Raw genomic sequence first — 18766 nt, forward strand, 5'->3', positions numbered from 1 at the left:
CAGGATACCCAGGCCAGGTCGATTAGAAAGGCCTGCTCACAGAAGTATTTTAGGGAGCGCTTGACAGTGATGAGGGGTGATCGTTTGACCGCGGACCCATAACTGTCGCAGGCAATGAGGCAGTCATCACTGAGATCCTGGTTGAAAACAGCAGAGGTGTATTTTGAGGGCAAGTTGGTCAGGATGATATCTATGAGGGTGCTCATGTTTATGGATTTGGGGTTGTACCTGGTAGGTTCCTTGATAATTTGTGAGATTGAGGGCATCTATCTTAGATTTTAGGACGTCCGAGGTGTTAAGCATATCCCAATTTAGGTCACCTAGCAGCAGCTCTGACGATAGATGGGGGGCAGGAGGCTTCTGATGGAGGCTTCTGATGTTAATATGCATGAAACCAAGGCATTTACAGTTGCAGAAGTCAACAAATGATAGTGCCTGGGGACACACAGGGCCTAGGTTAACCTCTACATCACCAGAGGAACTGAGGAGGAGTAGGATGAGGGTACAGCTTAAGGCTATAAGAACTGGTCGTCTAGTGCTTTGGGAACAGAGAAAAAAAGGAGAAGATTTCTGGGCGTGGTAGAATATATTCAGGGCATAATGTACAGACAATGGTATGGTAGGGTGCGAGTACAGTGGGGGTAAACCTAGGCATTGAGTGATGATGAGAGAGGTTTCATCTCTGGAGGCGCCAGTTAAGCTAGGTGCGGTCTCCGCATTTGTGGGGGGTTGGACAATGGGGCTATCTGAGGCATGTTGAGCAGGACTAGGGGCTCCGCAGTATAATAAAACAATGAGAGCTGCCCTAAACAACAGTATACAAGGCATAGTGACGTTAGAAAAAGGCATAAAGCAAACACAGGTGTTGATTGGGAGAGCTAAGACATCAGCGGATGAGACAACAACGGGTAAATAGCTAGGACAACAACAATGGGTAAATGGCGATGAATAGGCAGAGAGGGTCAGTTCGCTACACACAGGGCCTGAGTTTGAGGCTTGGCCGACAGATAAACAAAATGAACCGTGTTAATAAACAGTCCAGCAGGCATCAGCTGTTTAGCGGAGTGATCATTGGGTCCAATGAGCAGCAAAGATGAAACAGGGAGCTGTTCGGTTGTCGATTACTATGCAAGGCGAGCGGGGGACACAGCGTTCAGGAAGCTAGCAGGCCAGGGCTAGCAGATGGATCAACACCAACATCCAGCAGAGGCCCGGTTGAGAGCACCTAGGCCGAATTACGTCAGCAGACCATCAGACCAGTCGTGATGGATCGGTGGGACTCCGTGTCGACAAAGGGTCCAGGCAAATTGGCAAGATAGGTTTTGTAGTTGGTGTACTTTGTTTGCTAGCAGGAAATGGGCCTAGCTCGAGGCTAACTGGAGGCTAGCTGGTGCATGCTTCTGGACAAGGGCATTAGCCACAATAGCCACGTGGTAGCAACTAGCTAGCTGCGAAGATCCGGCGTAATGGTCCAGAGCTTGTGGCAGGAATCCGGTGATGTTGTGGGAAAAAAGGCAGTCCGATATGCTCAGGGCAGATATCGTGCTGTGCAGACGGGCAGGTATCATCTGGGCTTTCTGGGCTAAAGCGGCTGGAGTCCAAGGTAAAGACTGCTAGCAGTGGCTAACAATGACAAAAAAATTGTAGACTATTAGCTGGCTAGCTTCTGATGGAGGTTCCAGTTAAGAGGTCCAAAAATAGCAGATCTGTACCACATTGGATGAGGCAGGTTGCAGGAAGGTAAAAAAGAGATTGAAATGTATACAAAACCCCCAGAAAAAGACAATATTTACATGGGACGAAAACAAACACGTCTTACTGCTTCGCCATCTTGGTAACATCTGAAATAATTACAATTTAGCATTAACACTGGAGTGATAGATGTGCAGACGATGATGTGCAAGTAGAGATACTGGGGTACAAAATAGCAAAAAAATAAATAACAATATGGGGATGGGATAGTTGGGTGTGCTATTTACAGATGGGCTGTGTACAGCTGCAGCGATCGGTAAGCTGCTCTGACAGCTGATGCTTAAAGTTAGTGAGGGAGTGAGGTCTCCAGCTTCAGAGATTTTTTTCAATTTGTTCCAGTCATTGGCAGCAGAGAACTGGAAGGCATGGCGGCTTAAATAGGTGTTGATTTTGGGGATGACCAGTGAAATATACCTTCTGGATTGCGTGCTATGGATGGGTGTTGCTATGGTGACCAGTTAGCTGAGATAGGGTGGAGCTTTACCTAGCAAAGACTTACAGATAGATGACCTGGAGCCAGTGGGTTTGGCGACAAATATGTAGCGAGGACCAGCCAAGGAGAGCATACAGGTCGCAGTGGTGTTTAGTATATGGGGCTTTGGGGATGGCACTGTGAATGACTACATCCAATTTGCTGAGTAGAGTTTGAGGCTATTTTGTAAATTACATCGCCGAGTCAAGGATCGGTAGGATAGTCAGTTTTACGAGGGTATGTTACAAAAGGCGGCTTTGTTACAAAATAGGAATACGGATTTAATTTTGGATTGGAGATGCTTAAAGTGAGTCTGGAAAGAGAGTTTACAGTATAACCAGACACCTAAGTATTTGTAGATGTCCACATATTCTAAGTCAGAACCATCCAGAGTAGTGATGCTAGACGGGCGGGCAGGTGCGGGCAGCAATCGGTTGAAGAGCATGCATTTAGTGACACATATACAGTGTATATTTTATAAATAATTATGTGATTTTTACTCAGCAAAAGTAGTACCTGACGATGCACCAATGGCAAAAAACAACAACATAAACATACAATGATAAAAGAAGAAGTACACAATACAAGGAAGCATAAGAACATAACACCCCCCCCAAAGAAAAAATAGAGCATCTCCAGAATCAGTTTATTTAGTTGACTTGACAAGACGAACTGGCAACAGACAAACAGGGAACAGGACACCTGAGTGCCATCTCCATGTCTTGAATGACTCGCTCAGACTGGCCATTGGATTGGGGATGAAACCCGGAGGACAGGCTGGCCGACAACCCGATAAGGGTGCAGAACGCCTTCCAGAATCGGGACGGAAACTGAGGACCCCGATTCAAGACAATGTCGACCGTCTCCTTGACTGAAGGTAACTTAGGAAGAGGGATGAAATGGGCGGCTTTTGAGAACCTATCTACCACCGTCAGAATGGTAGTGTTGCCATCTGACAGAGGAAGTCCAGTGACAAAATCCAGGTAAATATGGGACCAGGGGTGATGGAACAGGGAGTGGCTGAAGGAGGCCAGACGGAGCTTGCCGCGGAGTCTTGCTTTGAGCACACACCATGCATCCGGTGACAAAGGCCGAGACATCAGGAGCCCATTCCTCTCTCTACTCTACTGAAAATCCCTTTGTTAACATTGAGAGAGAGTCTGGTGACATCAAAAGATGGGAAACGGAACCATATTGTGGTAATCCAACCAGTTGAAAATATGCATTGGGACTTAATGAATATGATGCCAGTTCAGTTGGCGTCTGAGACATGATTACTGATGATAGGACGACATAAACTGTATCTTGGAAAATCTACACATTGAATTGTTGTGCAATTTAAATGTTTAAATATGAAACTATTTGTGAAAAGATTAAGCGTCATTTTTAGCTCCTAAATGAGAGAATTGGTTTTCATGAGTGAACTATGCTCAACTCAGTGGCCCTGCCCATGTGAACAGATACTGGTTGTAAACTATGAAACACGGCCCTCTCCCTCAATCCTATATAAGCCCTTGATGAAAATGTAACTTCCTGTTCCAAGGACATGTGGACTTGAGGTCCCCACGTTGAAAGGATAAAGACCACCTACAGAACTAAGCCAACTTCAGCAAGAACCTGACGAAATTAGCATTGAATTTCAATGTGAAGGTGACGACCTACACGCCGGAAGGATAAATTCCGACTATACCAGCCAGAATATAGCATGAGCTTAAAGTATGGCAACTTGGTATGAACTTTGAGCTCTTATTCACTAAAGAAGTGATACCTCCTAGCCATTGCGTTAGCGCAGCAACTGTAAACATGGGCTAGGAAAGGACGGATGAACGTATCCGGTCTAACAAACACAACGTTACTACAACTTATCCAGTTTACCACCAGAGACGTTCTTCAGATGACCAGAGATCCATGCTGGACCACCCGGTCTTCCATCTACGAACAATCTACCGAAGCGCAGCTCAGAGTAAATATTTATTGCATTCTCCTTTTTCAAATGGGTGGTAATTTAGAATGCATAAGATACTGTATTTACGATAGCATAGCTTCTCCCTTTGTTACTCAGTCTTCCCGCTCTTTCACTCAAACCCAACCCCCCTCTCTTTGTGTAACCAGGAGTCATAGCTGTTGCATCCGCTAGGGACGTTTTCCTTGATGACATAATTTGCAATCAATGTATTCTGTGTAATTCTGTGTGATTATTTGGGTATTTAGTAAATAAATAATTTAACCAAATTTTGTATTGCTGATTCAACTTGTTAGCCAGGGTTCGTGAAGATAACCAAGAATTTACAACTTTCAGATGAGACTAAATAAGGTGACGATTAAATATTGACTGCCACTGATGTAAAAGATTACTAGGTCTTTAAGAGTTTATTCAGAAGATTACAGCTCTATAAACATTATTGTCCTTCTTTTCCACAAAGAAGAACCTTGTGCCGGCAGGAGAGGCAGAAGGGCGAATGCTCCCAGCCGCCAGAGAGTCCTCAATGTACTCCTCCATGGCCTTGGTCTCAGGGTCAGACAGGGAATATAGCTGACCTCGAGGCGGTGTGGTGCCCGGGAGGAGGTCAATAGCACAATCGTAAGGACGATGTGGAGGAAGGGATTTTGCACAAGCCTTGCTGAAAACCTTCAGCTGGTCATGATACTCTGCTGGAACGGCAGAGAGATCTGACGCCGTACTTAATCCTGGAGGTAGATGTTCTAGGGAAGGCAGCGCCAGTCTTAGGCAGTGTGAATGCTTATGTGAACATTCCCTAGGCGATAATCTAGCTCTGCCCAGTTGCATCGGTTCCGTTGTATCTGACTCACCTGCCGCTTATGATTCTCGAGGGAACTCAGGTGGCTTCGGGTCTTCTAGGAAATACAGCCTTCGGGGACTTCCGGATTCCCTTGGAGATGAACGAACAGCAGCGGATGAACGAGTGTGCCTTGACGTAATTCAAATAATTTTCGTGCCGCCTCTCTTCCGGATACCGGAGAATCAAACACCTTCCTCACCTCTGCCATGAAATTCTCCAGATGATGACAAATGGCAGCTTGTTGTTCCCAAACTGCCGTAGCCCAGGAGAGCGCCCCTCCTGACATTAGCGTAATAATATACACTATCTTCGAATGGTCCGAAGGGAATGAAGATAACTGTAGCTCAAAAATAAGGGAGCACAGAGAAAGAAAACCCCGGCAGGTTGGGAGGTCTCAGAGGTGGCGGGCTGTCTATGAGCTAACTCACTGATTTGCTCTATAATAGCCTTGAACCCTTGGTCATGGCGTCCCGTCAGGGAACGAAGCCCTTCCAAAAGGTTCTGCAGTAGCTCCTCATGCTTCCCAATGGTGACGCCCTGCAAGGTAGCTGTTCCAAGTCTGCTGGGTCTGTCATGGCGAGTTCGTACTATAAGGGCACAGGGCGAGACCCAGATGAGGGTAGCTAAACCTGTAACACGACTAGCCATCACATGATAGAGTAGGTTGCTAGCTTGGTGCATGCCAGCTAGTAGTAAAGTTACAACAGGGCAGCTAAGTTACCTTCAACCACAACTATGGAATCTGACGGGAAATTGGTCTTGAGTCATGACCTATCAGAACTGTATATTGTATAAATATAACTTTGCCATAACTATTCCCCCCCCCCACCCCCAACCCCCCCCTTTATTTGTAGCCATTGGTGGAGCATCAGGTACTGTCTAGTAATGTGGCCAGCTTTTGGGGAGTAACAAGTAATTTACAAACATTTATAATGTATATTTTATAGTGCACACTTTAGATTAGGGACTGAAAATAGTTGATTCATAATTAGTAAATGGTTTAAAAGGATCTACATGAATAATCAACTGGAGGTATTATTAGTAAGTGCATGTACTATAAATACACTCATTAACAATTAATAACTAACTATACCATTCATGACATATATGAATATGGCAACAAAACCCATATAAATAATCTGATGAGTTGACAATAACTATTTTACAACTCTTATAAATACATTAGTACTACATTATTAATCATTTATGAATTAGTTATTAATGTTCATATAAATCATTAATCATCATTTAAAATAGTGTTTGTAGATGTATAAAATTATAATTACAAATGTAGGAATAATGATTAATAAATGGTAAGTTAACACTTTACAAACTATTTATAAATGGTTTATACAGGGACCTTAATATAAAGTGTTACCTGCTGTCAAAGGTTAACTAATGCAGGGTTTCCCAAACGTTTTCAATCAGGCCCCCATTCCAGCATTGGGGAACATCCCGCGCCACGGCTATTTCTATGGGCATAGGTCCTAACAGAAACTTTTCACATCCCTCTTGTTGGTGAAGATAAAATTCAACACATTTTGTAATGGGGTGCAGAGAAAACTTCACAGTTTTAAAGCTAATTTTAGTGAATCAAACATTACAAGAGAGAAGAGTGGATTCACTTTTTCAATGCAAGTTAGGGATACCATTTCATATTGGATTTATTATCCACAAAAAGGTAAGATGTGTTTTTAATTATGGTGCTGCTCTGCACACACAAGCTGTTAGCTAGCTCTGGTCCAATGTTAACCTCTCTGGGATATTCGGGACGGTAGCGTCCCACCTCAACAACAGCCATTGAAAGTGCAGGGCGACAAATTCAAAACAACAGAAATCCCATAATTAAAATTCCTCAAACATACAAATATTTCACAGATAAACTTGTTGTAAATCCAGCCACAGTGTCCGGTTTCAAAAAGGCTTTACGACGAAAGCACACCAAACAATTATGTGAAGAGGTATTTATGACTGTCATAAACCAACCCCCCAGGCTAAAGTCATGACATATGTTAGGTCAGTACCTAGTCACAGAAAAACACAGCCATTTTTCCAGCCAAAGAAAGTAGTCACAAAAAGCAGAAATAGAGATAAAATGAATCACTAACCTTTGATGATCTTCATCAGATGACACTCATAGGACTTCATGTTACACACTACATGTATGTTTTGTTCAATAAAGTTCATATTTATATCCAAAAATCTCAGTTTACATTGACGCGTTATGTTCAGTAGTTAAGAAAAATCTGGTGATTTTGCAGAGAGCCACATCAATTTACAGAAATACTCATAATAAACCTTGCTAAAAGATACAAGTGTAATGCATGGTATTTTAGATCCACTTCTTCTTAATGCAACTGTGTCAGATTTCAAAAAAGCTTTACCGAAAAAGCACACCATGCAATAATCTGAGTACAGCGCTCAGACAACAAAGCAAGCCATACAGATATCCGCCATGTTGTGGAGTCGACAAAGTCAGAAATAGCACTATAAATATTCACTTACCTTTGATGATCTTCATCAGAATGCACTCCCAGGAATCCTAGTTCCACAATAAATGTTTGATTTGTTCAACAACGTCCATTATTTATATCCAAATACCTCCTTTTTGTTTGCGCGTTTAGCCCAGTAATCCAAATTCATGAGGCGCGAGCAGACGAAAAGTCAAAAAGTTCCGTTACAGTCCATAGAAACATGTCAAACGATGTATAGAATCAATCTTTAGGATGTTTTTATCATAAATCTTCAATAATGTTCCAACCGGAGAATTCCTTTGTCTTCAGAAATGCAATGGAACGCAAGCAAACTCTCACGTGAACGCGCATGGTCAGCTCATGGCACTCTGGCAGACCTCTGACTCGTTCAGCTCCCATTCCCCCCTCCTTCACAGTAGAAGCATCAAACAAGGTTCTAAAGACTGTTAACATCTAGTGGAAGCCTTAGGAAGTGCAATATGACTCCATAGACACTATCTTGGATAGTCAAAGAGTTGAAAAACCTCAGATTTCCCACTTCCTGGTTGGATTTTTCTCAGGTTTTTGCCTGCCATATGAGTTATGTTATACTCACAGACATCATTCAAACAGTTTTAGAAACTTCCGAGTGTTTTCTATCCAAATCTACTAATTGCATCCATATTCTAGCTTTTAGGACTGAGGAGCAGGCAGTTTACTCTGGGCACCTTTTTATCCAAGCAACTCAATACTGCCCCCCTGTCCCAAAGAAGTTAAGCCAACTCTGAAGTTAAAAGACGTTCAAAGTTCCTCCATAGGTATAATTCATCACAAGATGCCCAGCGCTTCAAGCCAAGCCTCCTCCTCCACCCTCACTCACTCTCTCCCCCCTCACTTCCTCTCTCCCCCCTCACTCCCTTTCTCCCCAACCTACACTTGTCTTAAACAACTTGCTGAGACATAGCTTGCCCGCCCCATAGCAAGCTGTTCTGTCCGCATTGCGTGATTGGTGAAGTAATTTACTGTTGCACTAAATGTAAAAACAAACACGATTTCAGAGGTTTAACCTTTCTGATCTCCCCATCCCGGATCCGGGTTCGTGAATACAGACTCAAGCTCATTACCATAACGCAACGTTAACTATTCATGAAAATCGCAAATGAAATGAAATAAATATGCTAGCTCTCAAGCTTAGCCTTTTGTTTTGAGGGCATGGCAGATTTACGCCCCCTTTGGAGAAATTGGGTACCCCTAGTAAACTGAAAAAAAAAATATCAAAAATTGCTAATATATGCATATAATAATTATTATTGGATAGAAAACACTCTAAAGCTTCTAAAACCGTTGGAATTATGTCTGTAAGTATAGCAGAACTCACAGGGCATGCATTCTTCCAAACTAGTTTTTGTGGCCATGAAAGTTGGAGCAACTTTGACGTCATGGCCCCCACCCTTCCCGACCACTTATGGATCTGGGGACACTTTCCATCTCTTCCACTAGATGTCCTCTTTATTTGGAGCGTTCAATCGTTCAAATCGCGCGAGAATTGGCCCTATAGGAGTGATTGGAGGAAGTGTCGCGATAAAAAAACCTGTGCGTTAGGGCGCGAATTGGTCACAGCCATTCCTTTGTTCCAGCACTCCTGGGAAGAGCAAACGATGCCCGGTTGAATTGAAGTTTGTTTTGCACGTCTAAAACATCATAAAGCTTGCTTCTGCACTTAGTTTGACCTGTTTAGTCGACATATAATGTGTAATTTTGAAGTTTTGATGCGCAACTTATCCGGACCGGAGGACGTTTTGGGTGCATTTCAGCTGATGTTATTAGCAGTAGCTAATACAAAGACGCAAGACTTGAAACCAAACGATGTATTGGGTAAGTATGAACCCTTCCAGAACATTCTGAACGAAGACCATCGAAGGTAAGGGAATATTTATGCTTAAATCTGTGTTTCTGTTGACTCCAACATTACGTGGAAATGTAGCTTGGAACTGAGCGCTGTCTCAGCATATGAAATAGTGTGCGATTTCTGTAACGTTAAAAATAAATCTAACACAGCGGTTGCATAAAGAAGCAGTGTATCTTTCTAACTATATGTAGAACATGTATATTTAGCCAAAGTTTATGATGTCTATTTACGTTATCTTGCCGAGCTACCTAGATTTCCTGCGGGCATTTTTGAGTAATTTCTGAACATGAGTACACTGTAAATGGACATTTATGGATATATATGGCATATTATTGAAAAAAAAAAAAATGTACTGTGTAACATGTCCTATCACTGTCATCTGATGAAGATTTTCAAAAGGTTAGTGAGCGATTTATTTTTTAATCCTGCTTTTATAATTTTATATTTTCTGGGACAAAATGGCTGCCGCTTGTCTTTGTTTCGGTGGTGGTCTAATATAAATGTGTGGTGTGTTTTCGCCGTAAAACATTTTAAAAATCTGACATGCTGGGTAGATGAACAAGGTGTTTATCTTTCATTTGAGCTATTGGACTTGTTAATGTGTGGAGGTTAAATATTTCTAAGAATATTTTTGCGTTCCATGCGCCACCGTTTGAGCTGAACGGGGGGGAGGGTGTTCCTCCAGAGGAACTCCTGGCATCAACAGGTTTTAACAACACTGTCATCTCAGATTTTCAAAATATGCTTCTCAACCATTGCAAAACAAGCATTTGTGTAACAGTATTGATGGCTAACGTAGCATTTAGCATTAGCATTCAGCTGGCAACATTTACACAAAAAAACAGAAAAGCATTCAAAAAAATCATTTACCTTTGAAGAACTTCAGATGTTTTCAATGAGGAGACTCTCAGATAGCAAATGTTCAGTTTTTCCTGAAAGATTATTTGTTTAGGACAAATCGCTCCGTTTTCTGCGTCACGTTTAGCTATGAAAAAACCCCTGTATCCAGGATTGTGTAAATCTATCAGCAAGCTCATTAGCATAACACAACGTTAACTATTTATGAAAATCGCAAATGAAATGAAATAAATATGCCATCTCTCAAGCTTAGCCTTTTGTAAACAACACTGTCATCTCAGATTTTCAAAATATGCTTCTCAACCATAGGAAAACAATAATTTGTGTAAAAGTAGCTAGCTAGAGTTAGCATTTCGCGTTAGCATTTAGCGTTAGCATTAGCGTTAGCATCCAGCACGCAACATTAACAAAAACATAAAAGCCTTCAAATAAAATCATTTACCTTTGAAGAACTTCTGATGTTTTCAATGAGGATACTCTCAGTTAGATAGCAGATGCTCAGTTTTTCCAAAAAGATTCCTTGTGTATTAGAAATAGCTCCGTTTTATACATCACATTTGGCTACCAAAAAAAATCCATAAATTCAGTCCTCAAAACGCAAACTTTTTTCCAAATTAACTCCATAATATCGACTGAAAACATGGCAAACGTTGTTTAGAATCAATCATCAAGGTGTTTTTCACATATCTCTTCATTGATACATCGTTCTTGGACACATGCTTTCTCCCCTGAATCAAATGGTAAAGTAGAAGCAGCTGGCAATTGCGCACCGAATTCGACGCAGGACACCAGGCGGACACTTGGAAAATGTAGTCTCTTATGGTCAATCTTCCAATGATATGCCTACAAATACGTCACAATGCTGCTAAGACCTTGGGCGAACGACAGAAAGTGTAGGCTCATTCATTGCGCAATCACAGCCATATAAGGAGAGAATGGAAAACAGAGCTTCAGAAATTCTGCTAATTCCTGGGTGATGCATCATCTTGGTTTCGCCTGTAGAATGAGTTCTGGGGCACTTACAGACAAAATCTTTGCAGATTCTGAAACTTCAGAGTGTTTTCTTTCCAAAACTGTCAAGAATATGCATAGTCGAGCATCTTTTCGTGACAAAATATCGCGCTTAAAACGGGAACGTTTTTTATCCAAAAATGAAATAGCGCCCCTAGAGCTCTAACAGGTTAAAAAGAAACAGGAAGGATCGGAATAAACCAGTACTTTTTGGGGGTTTCTAATCGGTTCAGAAATGTATTTTGCTGGTAGAAACAGTGGAATGGAATTTAAAAAATAATCGTTCTGTTCATAAGGAAACAATTTGAAAAAATTTCTGTTCCAACCATCCCCTGACTGTAACGGATGACATTTAGTAAGTCACTTACCCAACCCTGATCAAGTCATCACTGGTAGCAGCCAATGAGCAACAGTAATGTGTCCCTTTCTTTTCGAATGGCTTGGCATTACTGGAACGTGGGCTGGCAGGGAAGCCATTTAGAGAAATGTCACATTGTAATGTTTCCGCTGTCTCCCACTGTGATAGACATGTCTATAGTGTTTCTTGGGCGCTGTTATTTACATTTAGACTCTAGCTTCCTCTGGCACCTAACAGACCTTTTGCAGACGCTGAAAATGTGAGTGTTGCGTCTCAACATCTTGAGACAGTATAGGCCTCTCTGATACAAGGAAATCACAGAACCTGTTGTCTCTACAGAAGAAGGGAACTTTTATAAAGTACCTGCAGTGAGAACAAGTAATTTTGGGGGGGAAGGATGAGTTTCAGACAGTGAAACCTTGGGCAATTCCAAAGCTTTATTGCGTTCCTATATTGTCATTTATTTATTAATCATTCTTCTTTCTCAATTGTTTTGAGTCTCTCTCTCTCTCCATCTCTTCCCCCTATCTCTCTCACTGTCTCTGTCTCCCTGTCTGTCTCTCTCTCTTTTTACAGATTGGTTGTAAAGTGACAGTGCTGCTGTTCATCTATTTCTTGGCGACTAACTACTACTGGATCCTAGTGGAGGGCCTGTACCTCCATAGTCTCATCTTCATGGCCTTCCTCTCTGACACAAAGTACCTGTGGGGTTTCACCCTCATTGGATGGGGTGAGTGTGTGTCATAATTTTATTTTAATTTACCTATGTCGCTACAGGTTATTCTTATTGAGATTAAAACTATTTTGCAAGAGAGACCTGTGTGTGAGGATATCATTGTAGGACTGCAGCGTTTATGCGATTTGATTGGGTTGGTGTGCATTCTAAAAACAAATGTAGTACCCAAATTGTTGTTTACTTCATTTCATCAAGAGCTTTGGTAATCATGCTGTAATATTTGTTATCTAAATGCCAGTACACATTGAAAATGCACTCTGACACCAGAGACCTATACTACGTGCTTGGTTTGAGGAGTTAGCGTGTTAACTTTGATCAACTCTGAGTTCAACTCGGGATAACCAGAAGTGGAAAGAGTACTGAAGTATCCTACTTAAGTAGATGTACTGTTACTATAATAACATTTTACTAAAGTCGAAGGCAAACTAATGGTGTAAAAACTACTTAAGTAAAATGTAGTTTGCTAAAAAAAGTACGCAGAGTAAAAATAATGTAGTTACTTTTGTATAAAATGTTTTACCTTCTCTGTTGTTGTTGTTCCACATTATCTTTTCCATGCAATAAATAGAAAAAAGAAGAGAGGAAATACACTGAGTGTACAAAACATTAGGAAAACCTGCTCTTTCCATGACATAGTGTCACGACTTCCGCCGAAGTTGGTTCCTCTCCTTGTTCGGGCGGCTTTCGGTGGTCGGAGTCGCTGGTCTTCTAGCCATCATTGATCCACTTTTAATTTTCCATTTGTTTTGTCTTGTCTTCCCACACACCTGGTTTCAATTCCATCATTACATGTTGTGTATTTAACCCTCTGTTCCCCCCATATCCTTGTCCGGAATTGTTTATTGTAAGTGCTTGTGCACGTTATGTCTGGTGTGCGACAGGTTTTGAACCCATTGTGTTTGATTGTTTTGTTTACGGTGATTTTTATTATTAAACTGCGCCGTTGTAACACAGTTTTTGCTCTCCTGTGCCTGACTTCTCTGCCGCCAGTACGCACCCCTTACACATAGACTGACCAGGTGAATCCAGGTGAAAGCTTTGTTCCCTTACATATGTCACCACCTGTTAAATCCACTTTAATCCGTGTAGATAACGAGGAGGAGACGGGTAAAAGAAGGATGTTAGCCTTGAAATTGAGACATGGATGCTGTACTTTATGTGTGCCATTCAGAGGGTGAATGGGAAGGACAAAATATTTAATTGCCTTTGAATGGGGTATTGTAGTAGTTGCCAGGAGCAACAGTTTGAGTGTGTCAAGAACTGAAATGCTGCTGGGTTTTTCACACTCAACAGTTTTCACGTTCTGACCTTTTATTTCCTTTGTTTTGTCTTTATTTAGTATGAGTTGGGGTGGGCAGTCTGTTTGTTTTTATGTGTTTGGTTTCTGTTTCGGCCTAGGATGGTTCTCAATCAGAGGCAAGTGTCAATAGTTGTCTCTGATTGAGAATCATACTTAGGTAGCCTGGGTTTCACTGTTGGTTTGTGGGTGTTTGTTTCCGTGTCTGTGTTTGTCGCCACACGGTACTTTTTCGGTTTCGTTTCTTCACGTTCCTTTTGTTATTTTTGTATTCAGTGTTCAGTGCTTTTTTGATTAAAGTTATGGACACTTACAACGCTGCATTTTGGTCGGATCCTTACTCCTCTTCAGACGAAGAGGAGATCTGCCGTTACAGAAACACCCACCAACCAAGGACCAAGCAGCGTGGTAAAGGACAGCAGCAGCAGCAGCAGCAGGGAAATGGACTTGGGAGGAGATTTTGGACAGCAAAGGACCCTGGGAACACCCAGGGGAATATCGCCGCCCCAAAGCAGAGCTGGAGGCAGTGAAAGCAGAGAGACGGCATTATGAGGAAGCCCGAGAGGCAGCCCCAAAAATGTATTGGGGGGGGGGGGGGGGGGGGGGGGGGTGGCACACGGGGAGTGTGGTGAAGGCAGGTAGGAGACCTGCGCCAACTTCCCGTGCTTACCGGAGAGCGAGAGGGACCTGGCAGGCATTGTGTTATGCGGTGGAGCGCACGGTGTCCCCGGTGCGTGTGTATAGCCCGGTGCGGTACATTCCAGCTCCTCGTATCGGCCGGGCTAGAGTGGGCATCGAGTCAGTTGCCATGAAGCCGGCTCTACGCATCTGGTCTCCAGTGCGTCTCCTCGGGCCGGCGTACATGGCACCAGCCTTACGCATGGTGTCCCCGGTTCACCAGCACAGCCCAGTGCGGGCTATTCCACCTCGCCGCACTGGCATGGCTACCGGGAGCATTCAGCCAGGTAAGGTTGGGCAGGCTCGGTGCTCAAGAGCTCCAGTGCGCCTGCACGGTCCGGTCTATCCAGTGCCACCTCCACGCACGCACCTCCGGTGGCAGCCCCCCGCACCAGGCTGTCTCTCCGTCTTCTGGCTACAGGTGTTCCCGTCTGTCCAGCGCCGCCGGAGTCTCCCGTCTGCCCAGCGCCGCCGGAGTCTCCCGTCTGTCCAGCGCCGCCGGAGTCTCCCGTCTGTCCAGCGCCGCCGGAGTCTCCTGTCTGTCCAGCGCCGCCGGAGTCTCCCGTCTGTCCAGAGCCGCCGGAGTCTCCCGTCTGTCCAGCGCCGCCGGAGTCTCCCCTCTGTCCAGCGCTGCCGGAGTCTCCCGTCTGTCCTGAGCCGCCGGAGGCTCCCGTCTGTCCTGAGCCGCCGGAGTCTCCCGTCTGTCCTGAGCCGCCGGAGCCGCCCGTCTGTCCGGAGCCGCCCGTCTGTACTGAGCTGCCGGAGCCGCCTGTCTGGCCTGAGCCGCCGGAGCCGCCCGTCTGGCCTGAGCCGACGGAGCCGCCAGCAGCATGTCCGGCGCTGCCGGAGTCTCCCACCTGTCGGGCGCCGCCGGAGGCTCCCGTCTGTCCTGAGCCGCCGGAGTCTCCCGTCTGTCCTAAGCTGCCGGAGCCGCCCGTCTGTCCGGAGCCGCCCGTCTGGCCTGAGCCGCCGGAGCCGCCCATCTGGCCTGAGCCCCCGGAGCCGCCCGTCTGGCCTGAATAGTTGTCTCTGATTGAGAATCATACTTAGGTAGCATGGGTTTCACTGTTGGTTTGTGGGTGTTTGTTTCCCGCCACACGGTACTGTTTCGGTTTAGTTTCTTCATGTTTATTTTGTTATTTTTGTATTCAGTGTTCAGTGCTTTTTTAAATTAAAGTTATGGACACTTACCACGCTGCATCTTGGTCCGATCCTTACTCCTCTTCAGATGAAGAGGAGATCTGCCGTTACAACAGTTTCCCATGTGTATCAAGAATGGTCCACCACCCATAGGACATCCAGCAAACTTGACACAGATGTGGGAAGCATTGGAATCAACAATCGCCAGCATCCCTGTAGAACGCTTTCAACACCTTGTAGACTCCATGATATTACTGCACTGTTGGAGCTAGAAACATAAGCATTTCACTGCACCTGGGATGACATCTGCAAATATGTGTACGCAACCAACACATTTGATTTGAGTACAATAGCCCAAACACAGACCTTACATGCTTATTGTTCTCAGTAACTGAGAATGTAGTGAGTTTGTCAGATGTTCTCAGACCTAAAAAGATGCCTAATGTTGAGATGAATTCATATTTCGCTGTACCTATTATGTAAACTCACACAGTTATATGCAAGATTAATTCATTTAAACCAACCCATCTATTGTTCTCTCTCACTTCACACACACACAGACACACACACAATAACATTTGGATGAGGCGTAGACAAAACGTTACTTGTGTGAAATCAAAGAATAGCCCAATATCACATTCATTACATTCAATCACATAGAATTAATGTTTGCTGGGTAAAACGTTACTTTAACTGAGGCCTGAAGCCTAAACTTTACATAAGTATTCATAACACCTTTATGAAGCCGTTCATGAAACCTTAATGAGAGTTGAAGTAGGCCTATCATTCATTACATTAACCTTCATGATTGATGTATTCATTCATCATCATCATGTATAATGACCATACATCATCATGTATGATTTCATACATCATGATCTAACTAAATATAATTAGCTAAAAGAAGAATACAATTTGACCCAGATTCTATCGGAAACTTATTGAGACTTACTGAGGCTTTTAAATGAACGTTATCCTTATTTACACAGACACAGTGCATAGCTAAAAATCCTATTATCATTGGTTGGTGGTTAGCCATGCAGCTAGTTAGCTAACTTAGCTGCAAGGATAGCTAGCTACTAACTGCTACAGCTTGCATTGCAGCTTGCATTGCATGATTACACACTCACCTCTCCAGTACTTAAAGGAGCCCTGGTCACTGAAATGCCGCCATAGATGCTTCTCTTCGTCTTCTTCAGAAGACGCAGACACTGGATAGCTCTACTCCGTCTCTATGTCTCTCTAACTAGCTAAATTATTTTTGTCTTTTTGAATATCTTCATTATCGTTCAGTTTGTGTGCACAGTTTGATTTGATTGGCCTGTTTTGCACGCCAATTGAGAAAATAAACACGCTAATACACCAGAGTACATATCTGTAATATCTGAATAAGTACAAGGTTGTCTCTAGTTGTTACACAGGATTTAACTATTTAAATTGAAGTGTAACTTTATAGTTACCTATGAGCAATTTCTATATATTTACTTATTACTCAGTACCAAGTGAAAATACTTACAAACAATTTTATTGCAATGTAAAATACCTTACAGGATTTTTATTGTTAGATTAATAATTTGATTAATTAGATTAAACAAAGATATTGTCCTACTCAATAACATAAAAATAACTATTCTAGTGTTGACTCAAATCTGTAGCCTATAGTATGGTGAGTAGCTTAGATAGCTAATTTAGAAAAATAGAATTGTATTTTTCTTCCCTTTTTAGCATTACAAGTAACAAGGGAAATTGACAACTCAGTCTCTGACTCTGTCTTCATCTGTTTCTTTTTTGTAAGCATTTTCCCATCCTGGAGTCTAAGAGTTTGTGGTAGAGAAGAACAATGTATGATGGTTTAGTATAGACACTACATTACCCCTAGTTATCATCATCATGATTTCTATAGTTTAGGCATATAGCTAGTTATTGTGTTATCCAGCTGGCAATAATAGTGCTTACTAACAATAAAAAGTTAGCTAGTGTTTAGCTACATTGAAAAGGAACTCATGTTACTCATAATGTGTTGACACAAGTAGGTAGCTAGCTAACATTGTTATGCTGGGTGTGTCTAAAGTAATACCCTGAGAACAAGGTTCAGGGAAGATAAGAACTAGATAGCCTAGTTGGTGGGACCAATAAAAGTGCTAGTGAACGTTTACTAGCTAACCAACACTAGGCTAGCTAACAAAAGTTCTTCTTCTTCTTTAAATTTGTATTGGCGGATCGCAACCGAGAGGTGCGTACACCACCACCTACTGTACTGCAGTGTGAAGCCGGTCACTGCCTCCCTATTCATCAATTTCTCTTTTCTAGCACTCTGTTTCCGCCTACTGTTCTGGAATGTGAATTCATTACAATTAGTGACACAAAAAGGGAAGGGGAAAAGGATGGAGAAAGGGGAAGAAAAATGCCTTACCAACTAACCCTACTAAGGTCGATAACTAAGGTTGATGTCCTCACTCGCCTCGGAAATCTAATTAGATTAATACAACAATCCCCTTAGAAATCCGTCATTTTAAGCTAGAGATGTTTTTTTTGCGTTGGATGCGTCTCAATCCACCTCATGCACCTATGTCTCATTTCCATTTCTCCGGTAAAAGTTGACAGAGCTACAGTAGAGAGGTGTTTATCAGACCATGAGATATCCCAAAAATCGGTATTTTCACAAAATCGTCTGTAGCATCCAAACAGTTTGGGCTACACACTAATAGGCCTCATCTGTGGAAACGTGAGACTCTCACCTTCTTTTGCTCTAGGATGTGCACAAGACTCACTAGACTCGTTTGAAGGTCCTCCGGTACCATTTAAAAAAATGTATGGAAGTATATACAGTACAGAGACTGTTTAGTGCCAAATATGAGGGGTTAAATACAAAATAACAAAAGTTTCCTGGTCTTTCTTACATCTCTCAGATATAGGACAGACACTTCAGAACAAACTTCCATTAGATTGTTTGGGGGGACTTTCAGGTATGTTATTCCATTTGTATGGGCTAATAGTGGAAAAGCCAAAAATAATTTTAGATTTTTGGGGGGGATACTTCAAGGGGTCTTAAAATTCAAATTCAAATAGCTAAATGATCCTTGGTATGACTTCTTTAAAAAATCCATATAATTAGTAGACACCCCCCTCCCCCCCCACCACCACTACTCCTCCGGCTTAGGCAGAGTTTATATTCTTATGGGTTAAAACCTCACCACTATTTCACTACTTGGCCCTATCTGATCATACACCAGGCTGGCAGCCTGGGAGGATGGGACACTGTCGTTCAACACACCTTGTAACTCTTCTGCAGTAAAATCTT

At 42.8% G+C, this 18766-nt stretch overlaps 1 protein-coding gene across 1 annotated transcript in view; it reads left to right on the top strand.

Annotated features, from left to right (window-relative positions):
• The window catches only part of LOC110520205 (parathyroid hormone 2 receptor-like), a 104112-nt gene that overhangs the window by 38932 nt on the left and 46414 nt on the right, over positions 1-18766 (top strand). The window contains exon 7 of the mRNA XM_036964950.1: positions 12191-12344. Within this exon, the coding sequence (XP_036820845.1) occupies positions 12191-12344 (154 nt within the window). The remainder of the gene's footprint in view (positions 1-12190; positions 12345-18766) is intronic.

This window comes from Oncorhynchus mykiss, chromosome 3, assembly GCF_013265735.2.
Source record: "Oncorhynchus mykiss isolate Arlee chromosome 3, USDA_OmykA_1.1, whole genome shotgun sequence".
Classification (NCBI taxonomy): Eukaryota; Metazoa; Chordata; class Actinopteri; order Salmoniformes; family Salmonidae; genus Oncorhynchus; species Oncorhynchus mykiss.